This window comes from Paramisgurnus dabryanus, chromosome 17 (assembly GCF_030506205.2).
Source record: "Paramisgurnus dabryanus chromosome 17, PD_genome_1.1, whole genome shotgun sequence".
Taxonomy (NCBI): domain Eukaryota; kingdom Metazoa; phylum Chordata; class Actinopteri; order Cypriniformes; family Cobitidae; genus Paramisgurnus; species Paramisgurnus dabryanus.
Window position 1 is genome coordinate 33,416,073 of NC_133353.1, and position 21,288 is coordinate 33,437,360.

General features: G+C 36.0%; 2 protein-coding genes across 5 annotated transcripts in view; one reads left to right on the forward strand and one right to left on the reverse strand.

Moving 5' to 3' along the window:
• Positions 1-1,824: 1,824 nt before the first annotated feature.
• Positions 1,825-11,907, reverse strand: sparcl2 (SPARC-like 2). The gene is made up of 10 exons (XM_065267393.2): positions 11,643-11,907; positions 11,393-11,520; positions 10,990-11,088; positions 9,093-9,165; positions 7,794-7,905; positions 5,826-5,944; positions 5,554-5,708; positions 5,145-5,257; positions 4,668-4,762; positions 1,825-1,966 (listed from the first exon to the last, which is right to left on the reverse strand). The coding sequence occupies exons 2-10, from the start codon at positions 11,486-11,488 to the stop codon at positions 1,914-1,916; spliced, it is 915 nt and encodes a 304-aa protein (XP_065123465.1). The 5' UTR covers positions 11,489-11,520; positions 11,643-11,907; the 3' UTR covers positions 1,825-1,913.
• A 3,744-nt stretch (positions 11,908-15,651) lies between these two features.
• The window catches only part of ccser2a (coiled-coil serine-rich protein 2a), a 170,021-nt gene continuing 164,384 nt past the window's right edge, over positions 15,652-21,288 (forward strand). The window contains exon 1 of one of the 4 annotated variants that reach the window (XM_073812311.1): positions 15,652-16,321. The gene's annotated coding sequence lies outside the window, so the exon portion shown is untranslated. The remainder of the gene's footprint in view (positions 16,322-21,288) is intronic. The other 3 variants (XM_073812310.1, XM_065288214.2, XM_065288213.2) reach the window with 3 other exon arrangements.

Here is a 21,288-nt window from a genome sequence, read left to right on the forward strand (position 1 = left end):
TTAAGGGGAACATTTTTTTTTCAGTATTTTATTGTTACCATAGTTACAACCATAGACTTCATATACCCATCACCTCAGTCTTAAACTAATGGCTCTTTGGAATGACATTAAGTGGGACCTAGGCTGTTATAGTATGTTTAATTGCATTTTTTTTCACATGTGCAGTTTGTTGTTCATATTAAGCTGCAACTTATTTCACATTTACTTTTTCAAATGAAATAACATTCATATAATATTTTTTCTGAAGATAGCATTGCATTTGTTTTTAAAAAATTAGTTTTTGACTTGAAACAGTTGCATATTAAACTTAAACTTAGCTTATCCTTCCTATGTTGATGTTTTTTGGGGGAGTGTTAGAGTGGGATTGTGTTAGGTGGTCCTCAGAAAAAAATTGGAAGATAAAGTGGTCCTTGGGCTGAAAAAGTTTGAGAAACACTGACTTAAAGGGACTCAAAAATGAAAATTCTTTCATTATTAATCACCCTCATGTTATTACAAACCTTTATACATTTCTTTTTTGTGACAGTATTTGTAATGAAGCAAGAAACAGAAGCACCAATGACTTTCATAGTAGGAAAAATATTACTATGGAAGTCAATGGTGCTCAAAAACATTGGTTACAAACATTGCTCAAAATATCTTTCTTTGTGTTCAGCAGAACAAAGAAATGAATAGGAACAACATGTGGGTGAATAAATAATAACATAATTTTTATTTTTGGGTGAACTGTCCCTTTGGGAACATCTATGTAAACTCAATGGTGCAATTCTGAGACACAATTTATTTCAATATACTAAAAATGTATTTGAATATTATACTTACTTATTGTACTATACTTTTAATTAGTATATTAGTAGGGTATTATGTTCACACTTTTATTTAGCACAAAATAACAATGTACTTTACCACAAATGTAAATGCTGGTATTGAAGTATATCTTTAGTACATTTAAGTATACTTTATTTGTATTTTTTCGTGCAACACGTAACCCCAAAATGTCACATCATCACGACTACAAAGCAAAACAATGTCTACAAAGACATCCGGTTGAGATCTGATTCTGTCTGCAGTAAAAGCCGATCCTGCTTTAAAAGCTACAAATGTAGTGGGATCTGATTACTAGACATCATTTCCTGGGGTCATATATACGAATCAAACTCAATCTACTTGTTTTCAGATGTTGAGAATCAGTTTTGGCAGAAAGCGTGAGACCCATCAATGATGAAAGTTACTGTACTTTGCGATAAGATACCTTTTAGTTAAACTCTCCACCAACAATCTCGGTCTATCTAACACCCTTCTTCAACTCTTTCTTTCTGTCTCACACCCCTCCCCCTGTCTTCTTCTCTCCCTCTCTTTTTCTCATCCATTTTCATGCTTCAATCTATTTTCTCTCCTCCATTTGCGATGGTTTACTGTAACTCGCCCGTCCCCACCCGTTCTCTGAGTGCATTACGATATTCTCTCGCTCTTTTTCCGTGTCCTTCTCCCTCGCTGCCATATTATCTATTCCTCTCATCCCTCCTCACGTAGTCTTTTATCTCTCTCATGGGTCGTCCGTCTCTCTCCATCTCTCTCCTATTAAACACCACCCTTCAATTAATCTGCTCTCCATTCCTCTGTTTAAGGTTATAGCCCAATCGCTCTCTCTCACTGTCCCTCTCTGCAGTAATTGCTTGTGTGATCCATGATACATGACCGCTGTCCCTCAAAAAGCAGTTTTTGTTGACTAAAAGGCAAAAAACATGCAGAAAGGACGTTTAGACATAATGTTAATGTTTCAGTTGCATATAGATTTGAAAAATTAACTATATGAATAATAAATGAAGCTTTACAAGAATCGTTTATTTGGACGAAAGATTCAGCAGTGGTCCGGATCAGAAATACATGAAGTCACCCAAAAACATCTGAAATCAAAGGTTATTGTCTTGGACAGGACACAGCTTTGGTGAGCCCATCTTCATAGCTAAGACAGAGAGAAAAAGAAAGGAAAAATTTTAATTATATCCAGTATAAACTGATGAGCTGGGTTTAGCTCGTGTCCCAGCTTGGTTTTGTTGGTGTAGCAAACTGTGTTTTGGTCACTTTTTAAGCTGGACTTAGTTGGTCAGGCAGCTGACCCACCATCTTGACCAGCTTTGCCAGGCTGGGAAGACCAACTTAAACCAGCTACTGCCACCTTAAACCAACTAAAACCAGCTACCAGCTTATGCTGGATTTTTCAGTAGGGATGTGCGTGAGTTCATATTAGTACCTCAGATATTTTTTGTGTTACGCTTTTAACACATAATGTGTAATTTTAACACATTTTTTGTTATTTTGTGTAGATTTTGTGTTAAAATAAAACACAAGTTGGTTTAAAAGTAACACAAAATGTGTTGTTTCAATAATAACACAGAGATGTGTGGATTCTGAGACAACGCATTTAGTGTGTTGTCCCTAAACTAACACTGATTGTGTTGTTTTAACACATTCATTTTAAGAGTGTATATTACATTTACATTTATGCATTTGGCAGACGTAGGGATGTGCATGAGTTCATATTAGTACCTCAGAGGTACATATTTGTACCAAATGTATACATATCTGTACACTGTAAAAAAAAAAGAGTAAAAAAACTGTAAATCTCTGCACTGTAAAAAATACTTTGCTGCCTTAAAATTTTTTGTTGAATCAACTCGGATTTACAAGTCATTTCAACTTACTATTATTTATCTTGACTAGAGATGAGTTGTTATAACTACAGGTGAGTTGTTATAACTTATAAATTTAAGTTGATAAAACTATATTTCTCAACTATATTTTATAAGTTGTGACAACTAATTTCTGTTGACATGACTTGTAAATCTGAGTTGATTCAACAAAAAATGTTAAGGCAGCAAAGTTTTTTTACAGTGTGGCAGCAAAGTTGCCAGACGGATTCTGTCAAATTACAGTAAAAAACTGTTTTTCAAAATTAAATGCAAAAAACGTAAAAATACAGAGATAATTAATTAAATTACAGTATATTACTGTTAATAATTGTTATTAAACTGTAGAAAAACAGATTATATGAAAATACATGAAAAACAACTACCTTTCAGGTTAATCTCTGTATGGCTTTTAATAGTTACTTTATTTAGTTGCTCTGTATTAATAAAGTAATATTCTTTTAAAATACAGTTAATCTTTGTAAAATAACTAAAAATAACATGTATATAAACGCAATAAATATGTGAAAATACATATAAAATACCTAATTGTACATATTAGAACCTTTTTTAAGGGCACTGCCCCACAGAGAGCTGGAGCATTTGTGGCACAAACCTAATAAAACGATGACGATTAATCGCATACAAAATAAATGTTTGTTTTTGAATAACATATGTGTGTGCACTGTGTGTAAGTAATTTGTATATATAAATACACACAAATGCATTTATATATTTAAGAAACACACACACACACACACACACACACACACACACACACACATATATATATATATATATATATATATATATATATATATATATATATATATATATATATATATATATATATATATATATATATATATATATACATATTTAGATTTTGATATAATTTATACTCTAACAAAGGATGAGTAAATTTTTTACACATTTTATACGCTTTTAACACATAATGGGTAATTTTAACACATTTTGTGTAGATTTTGTATAAAAGATAAGTTGTGTTAAAAGTAACACAAAATGTGTTTTTTCAATAATAACAAAGAGATGTGTGGATTCTGAGACAACGCATTTAGTGTGTAGTCCCTAAACTAACACTGATTGTGTTGTTTTAACACATTCGTTTTAAAAGTGTATATCACATTAACATTTATGCATTTGGCAGAGGCTTTTATCCAAAGCGACTTACAGTGCATCATTACAAGCTATACATTTTTATCAGTATTATTTATATAAATATTCCGTTTTTTAACACTGAACAAAATATTAATATCAAAGGGGACATATCATAAAAATCTGACTTTTTCAATGTTTTAGTGCTATAATTGTGTCCCCAGTGCTTCTATCAACTTAGAAAATGTGAAACACTTTGTAACTTTGTTTTCGTAAACCATTCTCTGCAAGGATGTGAAAAAGTAGTTAATTGAAATTCGGCTCCCCCTGTGATGTCAGAAGGGGATAATACCGCCCCTTAGATATCTGCACTATCCAACCACGGCACTGCCATTTAGTGCATAGATCAGCTCATTTGCATTTTAAAGAACACACCCAAAAACGGCACATTTTTGCTCACACCTATAAAGTGGCAATTTTAACATCTTATAATAAATTATCTATATAATATTTTGAGCTAAAACTTTACATACGTACTCTATAGACACCAAATATTTATTTGATAAGTCTTGTGAAATGTCCCCTTTAATATGAATTACTATTACAACACAATACAAGCAAAAGAAAATTCTTGCAAAATAGTATATATTAGGGTTGTCTAAAAGATTAAAAAGATTAATCGCACACACATTCATATAAAAAATTAAGAAAAAGGTTATTTATGGATTTTTTTAGGGACAAAATTAATCTCTGTGTTATTATTGGAACAACCCATTTTATGTTACTTTTAACACAACTTGTGTTTTATTTTAACAAAATCAATTTATATCAATATTTAATGTGTATATATAGCCTACTTACACATGAAATCCTGAAACCAGCGCTCCGACCGGTTAACCAGACATGAAGTCCATTCTGTCAGGGTCACCTTCTTATTCTTGTTTTTGTCACATGACCTGTGCACACATACATTGTCTTGTTAAAATCTACAAGTGGACTCTCTCTCTCTCTCTCTCTCTCTCTCTCTCTCTCTCTCTCACATCTCTCTCTTCAGCTATCATCCGTAGAGGACACCACTCACATTAAAACAGTACGAAGGCAATAAGCATTCACAGCTCTGAATGAGAGAGAGACAGATTGAGAGGATGAACAAGATAACAGGATAAAGAGATATGGTTGGATGACATCCAGCAGGCATGTGTACTATAATCAAAATGATGCTGGGGGAGTCGCTGTAATATTATGCAAATACAAAGAAGGTCAAACAGGAGAAAACATCATAAAGTAAGATGATTCGGTGTGTGTCATTGACTTTATACAATATGTGCGTGTTTTTACTGAAAGAATCGGTGTGCGCAGTGCTCCAGTGGCATCCGCTTGTAATGAAGCTTCCTCAGATCTCTCCTGCTTAACTTGCCATCCCTGTTACGATCCAGCAGATCAAACCTCGTCTGAAAGCGAGAGCAAAAGATCTTATAAGGTCTTTGAGTAAAGATCATTTTTGTGGTTCACATTGAATAACTTAAAGGAAATCAATCAACAGATGATCAATAATGTTTACTTTTAGGTCCTTGAATTATAAAGCACAGGTATCAGTTTCTCTGCCTAAATGTCCCTCAGGAGACAAAACAGGCCTAGATCTGGATGAAACTCTTTTCTAAACATTTCTAAAACAAGACAAAAATATGCCATTCATCTTCCTGTTTTGTCTTCTTGTGCTTAAACTTGCCAACCCTTGATGTGATACCTGTGCGAGCTGGGTTCGTTGTGTATGTGTCAGGCAGCTTTGTGATGGAGCAGCCGGTGTGTATCTCTCTCCCATTCTGCTGAGAAGTAAGAACCAGTCGAGGAGACGATAAGGGAACTGCCCCATCTCATCCTCAGTGCACTGTGACGCACTCACTGAAATAAGTGAAATGATTTAGACAACTGGATGCATGTGTGCACATTTAGATTTTTTTAGGAGTCTGTAGAGGTGATCATGCATATAATTATGGTTCAATTTTGTGTGCTTTTTACCCAGACATGCTCCGGTGTGTGCTTTGCCAATGCGTCGTTTTTTACGACAGGCCTCCTTGTGAAGCAGACACTCATTGCTGTACATCTTGCCTAAAACACTGCACACTGGTGCCCCCTGCCTATAAAAAAACAACTCACACATTGATTGCAAATCCAAAAATGTTTGCAAAAATAGACTGACCATTGCAAAAAATGATGTCAAATCAAGATATATCTTAATGTAACTTTAATGTAACAAATTAACTTAAACAGTTTCAACTTATTTTTATAGGTCATTTCAACTTATCACAAGTAGAGCTGCCAAAAGATTATTCGCGATTAATCGCAAACAAAATAAAAATTTTTTTGCACAATATGTGCAAATATATTGATACATTGATATATTTTATATTATATATAAAAATATACATAAATAAAAATTTTCTTAAATGTTTACATGTATTTGTGTATTTATATATACATAATAATTATAAACAATCCACACACAAATATATCATGCAAACACAAACTTTTTTTTTGTATCCGATTAATTGCGATTAATATTTTGACAGCCCTAATCACAAGTCAAAACTTAAAAAAATATACATAAATAAAAAAATTCTTAAATGTTTACATGTATGTGTGTATTTATATATACATAATAATTATAAACAATCCACACACAAATATATCATGCAAACACAAACTTTTATTTTATATCCGATTAATCGCAATTAATGTTTTGACAGCCCTAATCACAGGTCAAAACTTAAAAAAATATACATAAATAAAAATGTTCTTAAATGTTTACATGTATTTGTGTATTTATATATACATAATAATTATAAACAATCCACACACAAATATATCATGCAAACACAAACTTTTATTTTATATCCGATTAATCGCAATTAATGTTTTGACAGCCCTAATCACAGGTCAAAACTTAAAAAAATATACATAAATAAAAATGTTCTTAAATGTTTACATGTATTTGTGTATTTATATATACATATTAATTATAAACAATCCACACACAAATATATCATGCAAACACAAACTTTTATTTTATATCCGATTAATCGCAATTAATGTTTTGACAGCCCTAATCACAGGTCAAAACTTAAAAAAATATACATAAATAAAAATGTTCTTAAATGTTTACATGTATTTGTGTATTTATATATACATATTAATTATAAACAATCCACACACAAATATATCATGCAAACACAAACTTTTATTTTGTATCCGATTAATTGCGATTAATATTTTGACAGCCCTAATCACAAGTCAAAACTTAAAAAATATACATAAATAAAAAAATTCTTAAATGTTTACATGTATGTGTGTATTTATATATACATAATAATTATAAACAATCCACACACAAATATATCATACAAAAACAAACTTTTATTTTGTATCCGATTAATCGCGATTAATCTTTTGACAGCCCTAATCACAAGTCAAAACTACTTAAAGTAGTATGTTGAATTGACTTGCAAAACCAAGTTGTGCATGCTGCATTTTCTTTACAGAGTGTAGCAGAGTTTTGCTACTATATTATTTCAGAGTATTTCTGATTTTTTTGTGCATTATTTCTCCTAACCTTTAATCAGGTGAATCCAGCCTCATGTGATGTAATATTTACATGTATAAGAACTAAAATCATTGCATCAGCATCTTTTTCAACAAATATTTTTGCTGTTTAACAGATCTTTTTATTTCCTGTGGGCTGTTATCTGCATCAAAGACTATACTCTGTGACAGAGGTAATACTTCAGCGGTTAAACGTCTTGACTGCTGGCCATAAGGTTGTTATGGGTTTGATTTCAAGGAGTCTGTAAGCCACAAGGAGCAAATGACATCATTATTCTGTTCTTAATCGTGACTCTGAACACTAAAAACTACATCGTTCATGTCTCTGCTTCACTGTAAGCAACTTGGCTTTGAAATTAGCTGTATTTGGGAAATTGTGAGGCTTACCGAGGACAAGTCTTTGGACACACACACTTTGGGACAAGAATGCCTCTGTCTTCCACTACCTGGCACCAGGAACCAATAGGACTGTGACATTTTAACAACTGACACAGTGATTCTGATAAGAGAAAGTGAACAGTAAGGGAGAGAGACAGCACTGCTCGTAGAAAACAGGTCAATCTCAACATAACACAGTTGAGATGTATGCCTCCAACATTAAATTATACATTAAGGTAATTACAAAGTTGTTAAAATGCTAAAAACAAAGTTGTGACTGCTGAGTTAGCACCACATGCTAGTTAATACTATATGCTAGCATTTAGGCTGAAGTTCTACTATTGACGTTACAGTTACGTTGTGCAGGTCTTTACTGAACAAAACACAAATTTATCACTCAGAAATGTCCATTATAAATCTCCAAACAATTAGTTGTTCCTCAAAATCTGTACTTTCATCTGATACAGGCTCAAACATACACGGTCTGTTTACTAATGTGAGCTACTGGCATGAGCCGCAGAGCAGAGCAATCAGAGCACAGCTCAACATTATTATTCACGACCCTTCCAAAACGGCAAAAATAGACAATTTCATTCAAAGGACAAATTGTTGGACATGTAAAAACGTTTGTGGATCATTTTTGCACTTAATAAAGTTACATACCTTCTATGTAAAATCAAAGAACAATTGAAAATATTATTTCAATGCATTCTTTGGCACCTTTAAAGTCTGATATTAAATGTGTTCTCAGTTTGTCACACCACAGAAAAATGTGATATTAACCACCCAGTCAAATCTAAATGATTATAAAAACAGCAAACAGCAAAAAATCCTGATCACAGAAATGTGGATAAACTGTTTAGTGTAACTCCAATTCACTACATAGTTCTTGGTAACATGTTAAAGAAGTACATTTCTAAAATTTGTAATGTGTTTAAAAACAATTCTCTAAGATGTATTTAAGCATTCCATAAGACAATGTGTAATAAATTGTAGTTTGATTCAAAAATATGAAATACATGTGCTAGAAATATTTCATACCGCAAGGGATGCTATAGCAGATAACTGTTTACAGCTTGTGAATCCATTTGGTCTTAAAGCAAAGGGTCACTGGCTGCTCTTATATAAGAAACTATTTGTAATCCTGTCTGTGAAATCCAGACTAAAGTCTTATAATTTAAACACTAAATATATATCAAGGTTATATTCTCACAGAATGTTCAGAATGATTTTATCTAAAAATATTGCTGGGTTTGCACAGACTGGTTCATATTTAGTTGTCAGTAATATCTCAGTAAGCCTGCTCACCTGGATCCACTCTGCCCAGGTATGGCCTCAACTTCTCTTCTGCCTGCCTCTGTTTGCGTTGAGCTCTTCCACCCTATAACACACACACACACACACACACACACACACACACACACACACACACACACACACACACACACACACACACACACACACACAAACATATTTTTGCCAAAACTGATTTTTTTTTAATGTTTCTTGAATGTTGATCTTAAAGTGTTGCAGAGAGAGAGAGAGAGAGAGAGAGAGAGAGAGAGAGAGAGAGAGAGAGAGAGAGAGAGAGAGAGAGAGAGAGAGAGAGAGAGAGAGAGAGAGAGAGAGAGAGAGAGAGAGAGAGAGAGAGAGAGAGAGAGAGAGAGAGAGTGGTAACTGTTTTCAAGCAATCTGTTAGTGATTAACTTACAGCATAGTAAGTGTGAAAACTTTCAGAATTTCTTTCTAGACTTTTTCTGATTCACCTTACTACCCTCATAAACTCTTTATGATAAATTTGTTATTGCTAAGAAAACTAGTTATATCACCATCATAATATGTTTTAAAAATATGGTAAATACATTGGGTACAAAGTAAAGCCTAATTAAATATATTTTTGAATTTAATATATATTTAGTTTTACCTTCATATACAGTATAAACATATATTTCAAAATGTTTTTCAAAGGCAACAAAAACAGTTTTAATTTTACAAAAATTATGCATAAAGTATACGTATAAAATGTATAAGTATGTATAAAATATAAAAATATAAGTGTATATTTTGAAGTTGAAAATATATTTAATTTCAACCTTTTTAAATCTGTTAAATATGTTTACAGGTTTGTAACATACACATTTTTTTCTTTCAATATAATGAATATAAATGCTTTAAAATAGATATATTTTTTAAATATATTTCAAAACATATAAAGAAAAATTGGCCAAAAATATATTGGTTAAAAATACATTTTTGTAAACATGTTTAAAAATATATTTCAGTACATATTTTGATTTTTTTTTATTATATTCCAAAAAATATTTTTTCCCGTATGGGGAATCAGTTACAGCTGGTGTTTAAAAAAGTTGCTTAAAAAGTGTTCAGTTTAGTCAATGCTTTGGGGTTCATTGTAGCATAAAGTTTTGCCGCACACTTTATTCTAATGAATACACATGGAGTTAAATCCACAAAACTCTGATTTTAAAGATGCAATTTGTATAATCCGCGCCGCTAGAGGGCGCCAAACCAAATCCATAACAATGACGTAGATTAATGACGCTCTGAAGCAGCGTGGACTGATGGGATTTGTTGTCTTTAACTCAAACGCTGATGCCCATCAATCAGACGGGAACGAGAAATCATGTTACACATGAGGTAAATAATCAAGTTTTATAAATGTTGTGTTTGATGACATCGTTTTTTTTTTTTCATTATGTAAGGTTTCATGTAATGTTCAAAACGCAATTGTTAGTCATAGATGTTACAGTATTAGTCCAATACGATGGTTTTTTAACACAGTACAGGATTAAGTGTTCAGATGAACAAACTTACCATAAAAAAAGCGAGTGGCCCGACAGACACTATTACTTCCGCATTTGTCCACGACACTGTTGTCATGTGGTTTTTACGTAGTAAAGGAGGTAACAAAGGGTAACGTAGATATTAACGTCATTTACAGGTGACTGCACTGCCCCGTGTCACTGTTTAGAGCAGCAATTTTCTCATAATTACAAGTAGTTGAAAACATTATAGATATTGTTAGTAATCAGCTGGACAAAATATATAACACCGGACTAGTGGTTTTTGGATATTTCACTGCAAATATCTTACAAATTGTACCTTTAATTTCACTGGCTATTTGATAATACAACATGTGCAAAAACCCCCAAAATATTTATCACAATAGCAACAATACAGTACTCACCATAATGAAACCAAACTGAAGGGTCATAGTCAAGAAGAGCAGAAGAGGTAACAGGTGCATAGCTGCTGTGGCCGATGTCGTGCAAAAGAGTTCACAGATCTGAAACATGTTCAACAGGTGTTTTTAACATAGCTCTGACTTTATTAAAACCCCACCCAGAATCCAAATAACTTTTTCACGAAAACCCTCAAAAAAAGGGTGTGAGGGAAATAAGGAGTGTGTTTAAAAATGAATCATTTCACTCTGAGAAAATCTTCCTAAAGAACATCCAGCGACTGCTTTCATTTTATCAAGAAAACACAGAGCTAATAAAAAACACAGATTATTTATATAGTAGAGAAAACAACAATGTCAATCTGAAAGTCGACGTTTTAGAGATCATAAATGTCCTCAAAGCACAAACCTTGATCAAAGCAGATTCTTCAAACTGATCTCTTCTGCGCTTCTTCAAACAACTCAGAGTAGATCCAGTATTGTGTAAAAGCCCACGAGTGCTCATTAGATGTGTGTGTCTGTCTGTGTGTCGTATCACTAGGAAGTCATTACAGTATATAACAGATAGAGTTACTGTATGTTAACAGAAGAGTAGCACACCGACTGAATCCTTCTTTCATTCCGTTGCTATTTTCTTTAATTGGTGCTGAAATTCTTACCAGAGCTTCTCCTCTCCTATGATCTTTTTTCTCGATGCCTCCTTCTATCACATACCTTTCCTTCTCCCATCCATCTCTGCCCCTCCTTCAGGTCTGTATTTTTTCACCATCTATTTTTACCTTCTCCTTTTACCTGGCTCTCACTCCTTTATTTCCTCTCCTACCTTTTTGGGGCTTCACCTGAGACGTTCTTCATTAGCAATCCATTTACAGCATGGATGAGCGTGCACACACACACACGCACGCACGCACGCACGCACACACACACACATGCACACACACACACAAACTCACCTCAACTTACACATGGACTGTGAAAAACATCTTAAGGAACCCGATCGGTCTCTTTCTTTCTCTCCTCCTACTCTGTGCTGCGCTCTTCCATCTGTTTTTTTGGCCTGTAAATCTTTTTGTCTATGGAGAAATGCCAACTTCAATGAGAACCAGAACTCACTCTATCTCTTTCTCTCTCTCTCTCACCCACACGCAAACTCACTGGACACTGATGAAATCAAGGGCACGGGGCCGAATGATTTTCCAAAACAAAAATCTTGTCCAAACTGTTGTTTTAATCACGTCATATTTATCCAGAAATCTTCATGCCAAAATGTCCTGGTTTGCATGCTTGTGTCGGTTTGATGTGCTTTGTGTCTGTGAGTTAAGCTTTTACAGGTGCTTATGTGTTTATTTTAAAGATCTTTGATTATAGTTCTGATAAATGCATAAATAAAGTCCACTTTCGTGTCTCGCAGATAAAGTATCTGACCTCAGTGACCTTTGAGCCCTTTGACAGAAAAGTTTTTTTGCAATCCATCACATTTTCTTTTGCTTTTGTCACAGTGACTGGAGGATGGGTGATGAATTGAGCATAAACACAAGTCAAGCCCACCTGATATGTACACCCAAAGTTTGTTTTACTGTTATGTGGAGACATCTTTTTTTTTAAGCTAATGATATTTTATTTCAAACTCCTACATATAACACACTTTTTGAAAATAAGATTTTTTGTTTGGCTTTATGGTTCCATATAAAACATTTAACATCCACAGAAACTTTCTAAACCAAAAAAGGTTGCAATGATCCATGAAGCACCATTTTGTTAAAGGGATAGCTCCCCCAAAATAATTTTTTTTTTGGTCATAATTTACTAACTCTCATGTTGTTACAAACCTTTATAAATGTCTTTGACCTGATAAACACAAAGGAAGACATTTTGAAAAATGTTTGTAACCAACCCAATCAGAGGCCCCATTGACTTTCATAGTATTCATAGTATTCTTTTTTCCTATGGAAGTCAATGGGGCCTCTGATCGGATATTCCAAAAAATATCTTACTTTGTGTTCATCTGAACAAAGAAAACAATACTGGTTTCTAACAGTATGAGAGTGCGTAAATGATGACAGCATTTTCTTTATTGGGTGAACTATCCCTTTAAGCCAGTTATTTATAACATAAATACATAAATAAAGAGACAATCTAAAATACGCTCTCTGGCTTTTTTTTTAAAATCTGGATCTGACAAATATAGCCACATTTCTACACATATGCATGTGGCACCAATGAGAAAGAATGAAAAACATTGCAATTGAGTATTGGAAACATTTGTTTTATGGCGCCATCTGGTGTACATTGTACAAAGTGTTGAAACTTTTAAATGAAACAAAAATTAGAACTAGGCAGCTTATGGCAATGATATGTGGTGATTTGTTACCTAAACAGACTGCCTATGTTTATCTCCTTAATTAATATTTGTTAATATCTGTTTGTTCAGGGGTTGAGATTTCGAGAGGTTTTGGCATGACAAACAACACTACATTGCCAGACAAAGTTGGCAAGCATCTCTTTGTCTATCTCACTCTCTCTTACACTTATACGACAAAGGCTGTCTGAGATTCTAAAATCTCTAAGGTTTAATTACAGATTGATTTTTATTTGCTGGAGTATGACGTTTTGCTTAATGCAGCTATAAAAGCTAATCCCTTGTGCCATACGCAGCTGTATAGCTGTAAACAAAAGCATAGACAAGCAAATATAAAGCATAAATCCCTCTGACTGTAAATAAAGAAATGGGTTGAAGTTGGCATAATCTAGATTGTGGGTCTTATAATTTAATACCATAATGTGGTCCTTTCCTGTATGTCAGGGTCAACCACACTGTCAGAAAAAAATTGTCCAAAAAATAAATAAATAAATTTGGTTCCTGGCTGTCACTGGAGCAATATACCCTTTTTAAAAGTACACATTTGTTCCTAAATAAGTACCTCAATGGCACCAAATGAATACATATCTGTACCTAAATGGTACAAGGGTACTTCTCCAGTGACCATTTGAGACAATTTTTGATTTTTTTCTGACAGTGTTTACTTTTTTGATGTGTGAAGAGAAATCTGAATAGCCTTTTTTTAGCATGTCAAGACAATTTTGGCAATGTTGTGTTTTTTGGAACAGGTTAAGGAACACCCTTTTGTATTCCAGCATGACTATGCCCCATTGCACAAAGTGCATAAAGACAAGGTTGGATGAGTTTAGTGTGCAAGAACTTTACTGAGCCAAAAATAGCCTCAATCCCAACCGCATCATCGTACACCTTTGGGATGAACTGGAATAAATGAGCCAGGCCGTCTCATCCAAAATCAGTACATGATCTCAGAAATGCTGTACTGGATGAATGGGCAAAACTTCCCACAATACACATTCCAAAATCTGACGGAAAGCCGTTTCACGAAGTGAGAAATCTATTATAGCCGCAAAAGTGGCACCATTCAGTGGTGTAGCATCTGGTCATGCAGGGTATGCACATGCAAATGGGACCGGGCCAATAGGGGGCCCGGCCCTGGGCCCGCCCCAGCTTTTAAATTTTTTTTCAATTTAATTTTTTTTGTGGCAGCAATAAATATATTTTTGTATGCATATCATGTGTAGTGATTTCTTATTTCTCCGTAATGTCTAATTTTCCCGTCATTTCTTGTTTGCGTTTATTATTTTTTTGCACTCAGTGGCTGCCGTAGACTACTACGCCATCATTTTTTTACATGACGCCAAAAAAAATAAAGAAAACACAGTGTGAGAGGTTACTATAGCGGCTATCTACATGAACATTAAGGATGGACAAATATAAACATAAAAGTGGGGCCCTCAAAGATTAAAGAGAAGGCGGAGAAGTTAGTCATTAACTTAAAAAACTACCCAAAACATTTAGTTTTTCTTTATTTAAATCTACCCTTTAAAGTAAAAAAGTAGAGTAAAAATATTTGACTACCTTATTAAAAGTATATGTTGTTAACAGACCTGCACATATGTTGGGGGGGGGGGGGGGGGGGCTTTGGCTTAAGGGGGCCCATCAATTTTTTTTGCATATGGGCCCGGGACACACTTGCTACACCACTGTTAACATCTATGTATTTTTAACGTAATGTCCCTGTTGGTTTAATGGTCAGGTGTCGCAATATACCCTGTAAAAACCGCTAAATACAGATTATTGTGGCTGGATGGTTTTAGCTAATCTGGTTTAAAGAGGGTTTGACCACTTTTAACTAAGCCCGCTTAGTTGGAGGCCTTCCCTTACGAAAATTAACCATGGTTTTATTGTGGTAAAAGTGTAGTAACCATAGTTTTTTGGTGTATTGATCAGCAAAGCTATAGTTTTACCACACTAACCAAGGTTTAACTATGTTTTTTTTCTAGTTACCATGGTTTTACTACAGTAACCATGTTTTTTTGGTTTTAACTTTACCATGGTTAATTTTCGTAAGGGCTGCAGACCCGGCACCATGCAGGACCAGGTAAAAGTTTAAACCAGTTAAATACCAGCGCTTGGCTGGGCGACATAACTATCTGATTCATGCTAAAAACATATAAGACCAGCCAACCAACTTAAGCTGTTTTTCGCTACAGGTTTACGTATTAACTCAACATTCTTTCATTATGCGCGCTCCCGTCCAAGGTCCCAGCCCGCGATTTCACGTACACATCACGTCCTACGTCAGAGTCACACTTTCGGCGCGCGTGAGTACGAGAAGAGTAGGGAGAGTACACTCTCGCGAGGGGGGGTTGAGAGCTTGTTTGTGGGCAGGAGCTGAGCGCACGCTTCTTCAACACATCCGCTCGGGACAGAGGAAGACCACCGATATAAACAAACCGGGTGTATTTTGCGTTTTCATATGCGCGTTCACGTACAATCACGAGCAAAGCGCGAGTAGCGTGCCAGGTGCTGATGGAGCTGCGGATGCGGGAATGAGCGACGATCACCGCGCTGACTTCAGTACAGCATCACTGTAATGACGCTGTTGAACTCCTTCCTGTGCGGTGAGGGGAATTGTTTATGAGGATTATCGTCTTATATCGATTCAGAAATAGGAATATATTATAATTTTCGGACTGTTTATAAACACGCTAATTTGTCTATGTTGTTAGTAAACGGTTTTAATCGACGTTGTGAAATAAGGACGATCATTCTGGTTTCTCTGGCTTGTTTTAGTAACATGGCGGTTTTCTTACGAGCATACCTTTAGTGTTTAATAGTTTATTATATATTATAGAGTCGATAATACGTGTATAGTGTACGTCTGTGTTTATTAAATGTGTTAAATAAAAGTTTACGTTGACCGTGAACCCCTCTGAAGATCTGGGACACTTGAGGTTGACCTCATGGATCGACTCGGCTGATTTCACTGAACAGGTGTGTCAATTTTACTTCGTCTACATGCATAACTTTATCAAGTGGTTGGTTTCCTTATTTCTACAACATATTTTGTTACAAACATGAATGAATACACTGAATACAACACTGTGAAGTGAACAACTCTGCTTTTATGATTATTTCTGTTATTTCATGTGGTGTTATGGATTTGCATCTAGCTAATATTTTTAACCATGAAAGCTTCCTCACAAATCCTGATATATTTGTCATTGCTAAATCCTGAGCTTTTGTGGTTTGCCATGTTCACTTTAAAGTAATTTACACTGTTTATGAGCTGGCCTGCTATTTTAAGCACAGACATGATCTTTGCCCCCAGACTATGACTGCTCTTTTTTGCTGATGCCCATCCAAGCAAAAGACAGAAATGTAGAGAAACATGACTTACGCAACACACAGCCTTCAGGAATATATGTATCAAAAATGTGTATTCAGAGCATCTTACGTAATTCAAAAGTGCAGTGAACTAGTACGTCACAGACATGTTGCTTTCATGTTTTCAAGTCCCAATGAGATCAAAACTGATAATTCTTATTTTGTAATGTAATTTTGCAGTGTTTATTAAAAACAATTTATATAACAAAGTTATAATTTTGAAAAAAATTCATGTGCCTCATAAACTTTAATCAAAATCTGAAAATGTACTTCCTGTGATCATACTCTGATGACATCAGCTAGACGGTGTGGGCGGGAGCATCTGTTAACTCCGCCCCCTACTACTGTCAGTCTGATGCCAGTTCCATTTCTGAATGAAACGCCTACTTTTCTATATCTAATTCAAGCACAGTGGAAAACACAAGCCACGCCCACTATTTTCCAGGCATTTTATTCTGTTTCACTCGGAAATACGTCACAATATGAAGGTAAAGTCGTTAGCGGTTCACAGGGACTTTAAAGCTAGGTGTTTCTAAGCCGGGCAGGTTTTGAGCATCATCTGACTTCCAAACGGCATATTGCACCCTAATGCTGCGTTTACACCAAACGCGGTAGAGGCGGCAAGCGTGAGTGATTTACATGTTAAGTCAATGCAAAGACGCGATTAGGCATCCTGCGGTGCGGTTCAGCATTGCCGCGGGATACGGCAAGTTAAAAAATCTGAACTTCGGCGGATTTCTGCGCCGCGTTAACCAATCAGGACCTTGTAGTAGTGACGTGATTACAGGAAGCGAGCGGAGTCTCAGCGGAGTCGCGGAAGCCCCTCCCATGACGAATTTCTGCGTGAATGTCTCAAATTTCACGCGCGAATTAAGCGAGTAAACTCAAATGTTCAAGCATTCAACTACGCGCGAATAACGCGTTTTTGCTGCCTCTACCGCGTGTGGTGTAAACACAGCATTAAAGGGCACTTTGCGATGGGGATGCCACATAAACAGTTGCTCCAGATAAAGAGATAATGACGCTGTTTTTCATTACTCTGTTCGCTAAGTGTGTTTAAATCGGCCACAGTTAGGGCTGGGACAACGCGTCGACGTAATCGACGACGTTGACGCAAAAAATACGTCGACGCAAAATATGCGCGTCGATTCGTCAGACCCGAAAAGGCGGCGCCGTAGAGTAGTAGCAACGCGAGTGGCTCCAGTCCACGCCGGCTTCACAAAAGCCAGCGCATGTTTTCGACACTGAACATGTTTTTTCAGCGCCCATTTTAACAAGCATGCACCCTGCTGCATGAGCAGCGCGAGCTCGCGGCTCTGTAGCAACAGTGCTGCAATTGTTTCTGCGTGGTTCTGCTGCGCTGCTCAAGCTCAATTAAAGTGAAAGTGCTTTGTTTATGGTTTAAATGCTCGTGGATTGACGCGAAAGAGTGTCATTTTACCATAAAATCATGAATGTGATGCCAAGTGTGTTTTAAACAGTCATTTGAACAATTTAACAGAAAGCAATGAAATGTCACTGTTGCCAGAAGACTGCTCTTTCATTCAGTAAATGAGTCCTCATCTATCTTAATAAACTTAAGAGAGAGAGATTTAATAATGTATGTGCTTCTTAAGTCTAATTGTGTTTATATCTGTCATTACATGGACTAGAACAGCACGAAAACAATGTGGATTAAACAAATCAAGTTATAAAAATTACACTGTGTGACCATCAAAAAGCACACTGAAGAGATTTTGCTCATAAATGCATGCAAAATAAAGTAATTTGAACTTGAGATTTTTATACTGTTACTAAACTGCACAGTATGCGCTGCAAACGCTTTATTAAATGCTACCTCTGAGTAAGAATGCATTATTTTGCAGTTGTATAGTCTTTTTTATTTTGAAATTTCAAGAGCAATCAACATATATTGAAATGTTTACATTCAGATATGTAAATCAACATGTATAAATTGCTATTAGTTAATTAATGGGGAGATAATCGAGAATCGAATCGAAGTCGAATCGGACTGATAAAATGAATCGGTAGATTAATCGATGCATCGAAAAAAGAATCGCTAGATTATAGGGATGGGCACGAGTACTCGATTGCTCGAGTACTCGAACGTGGCATCGATGATCGATCACGAAAACGATGATCATGTGGGTTTATTTATTTATTTATTGTGGATATGGCGGCATTTGGGTGTCTGGTTAGCGTTACGAGCGCATGTGGTAGTAAAGACTGGGTCTGGAGATGCGTGTTTGACGTCGTGTCGAGCTACGCAGACCGACGTATGACATCAGTAGCATTACCATGCGTGATTCAAAAACAAACAGATTCCGCGCGACCGCGCATCAGCAACCCGCCGGTCTGCGTAATGCGCGGCAGCCCGCGAGCCCGCGAAGCCGGTCACACCTCACATCACTGAGGCACTATGGTTTAAAAGGATGCCGTGATCTTCGGAAATACAGTCAGTCAGTTGCAAAATCTACAGCGCCGTCAAAAGTTCAATGGGTTATCATCTCATATTTAAACATCAAATGTCAAGAGATACCAGAGAGCCATACGAGCATTTACATTACATCTTGACTGAGGTAAGAGGACGACACGACACAGCTAAATGCTAAAATGCTAGCAAAACACTTAAAGCTGCTTAATGTTATGAAGCTTGTGCTTTGACTGGACGTGTTTAAAAGTGCGCTGTTTATGATGCACATCCACAAAGGGAGTTAAACTTTCTTTTTTTTAGATAACTTAGTTGAAAACTTAGTTGAAGTCTTGCATTTATGCAGATAGATGCACGTTGTACATTTATGTTGTATAAAGGCTTAATATTATGCAGAGCGCTTCGGTTTGTGTTTGTTAACCCTTTAGTTACATTCCATCACGCAGCTTTTCCTGTTAGAGGTTTCTGTTAAAAACATTTAATTCATTAAAACTCCAGTATGTGTTCATTGTTCTGTCATAGTTTCTTCGAAATTAAGTTTTATTTGAGTGTTTTTCATAAAAATATTTTCATTTTCACCATGACGTGTACGCCCCGCCCCTTTGATTGCCCCGCCCCCAGTTAATCGAGTAATCGTTCTTCAGACCTATGGATTAATCGAAATGAAGAAATGACATAAATGCACATCCCTACTAGATTAATCGTTTAAAAAATAATCGTTTATCCCAGCCCTAGCCACAGTATGAGAAACAATTACGCAACTCCCTCTAGAGTTTACACATCAAGAGTTATCCACTTCGAAGGGAACAAGGCATAGGGATGATCACTTCCGATTGGAAAATGCACTAAATTTCTTCTGTGTGTTCTGCACCATCTGCAAAAGTGAGTCATAGTCACCTTTTTTGGTCGCATCGGTGGTTGTGTACTCCCACCTTATGGTACGGAAAGTTATCTCACTTTCATTTAGGCGCAGAACGGACGTGCTACTTGCCCACCATCCATTTTGTGTGTGAGGGCAATTTTGGACCCAGTCATACTGTAGCCAGCATTTGCGCAATGTGAGCCAGCCGATCTCACACTCTGCGCTACTTTGTTGGTGTAGGTTTGGTTGTGTTTCCCTACCCTAAAGGGAAAGTCCTTGATGTAAACCATTTTGCAGAAATGACCTCAGACCACTTTCACTTATTGAAAAGCTAAATGTTTGTTTTTGTTGTACTTTGTTTTATTGAGTATGCTGCTCATTGTATAATGTCTAACACTCATCAATATTTTAGAACCAGTGTGAATGTGACACTGACACTACCTGGGTATGTGGTCCATGTGACGCAGTACACAGGGGAATTATGGGAAATTGTACTTGGGGGAGGCCTAGAAAAAAATCTGACATAATGACTTCCTCTATAGTATTGACTTTCAGGAAATAACCAGAGATTTAATATACAAAAAACCCCAGTTATTATTAAGGTCAGATTCTTCTCAACATGATGGTGAGAGGAAGAAAATGCAATGAAAATATAGTTCAGTTGGCACATTTGCATACGTCTAGACAAGGCCTTTGTTTGTCATCTTTTCATTCGGCACTGGGTTATAAACGCACCACCCACTATGCTTATAAACACATACGGTCATTCAGTTTTTGTTTATGAAGACTGCATAGCCATCAGTCGTTGCTGATGTTATTAGCCATGAACTGTCAGAGTCAGAGATGCTTTGGGCTTTACACCGTCTGGTCCGTATTAACTCAACCCCTCCCAAAATTAAAACTCCTCACTTAGCACTTGTGTTGATAGACTGCGTGTGTGTCCCCGACAGGTGCGAGGCTCCCCTGTTTCTTGCATTGGTTTGCATGGGTGGCATGAACCGTGGTCTAGCAGCTGTTGGGTGTGTGTGTGTCTTTATGGTTATGAAAGAATGCTGGCCACCAAAAGTGTCTGGCGTTGTGTGCGTGAGATGGCACAAGTTGCACGCCTCTATCAAACTCTCTGATAAAATTCATCCCATAGTTGCTGCGTCTCTGTGAATCCTGCTAGTGTCGGATGCTTTTAAATGGTGTTTATTACCTGCTCAGACTGTAAGCTCCAGTTTGCTAAACTAGATTCTCATATTGCATTACAGTGAATGTAATGTGGTATAATGTGAAGTG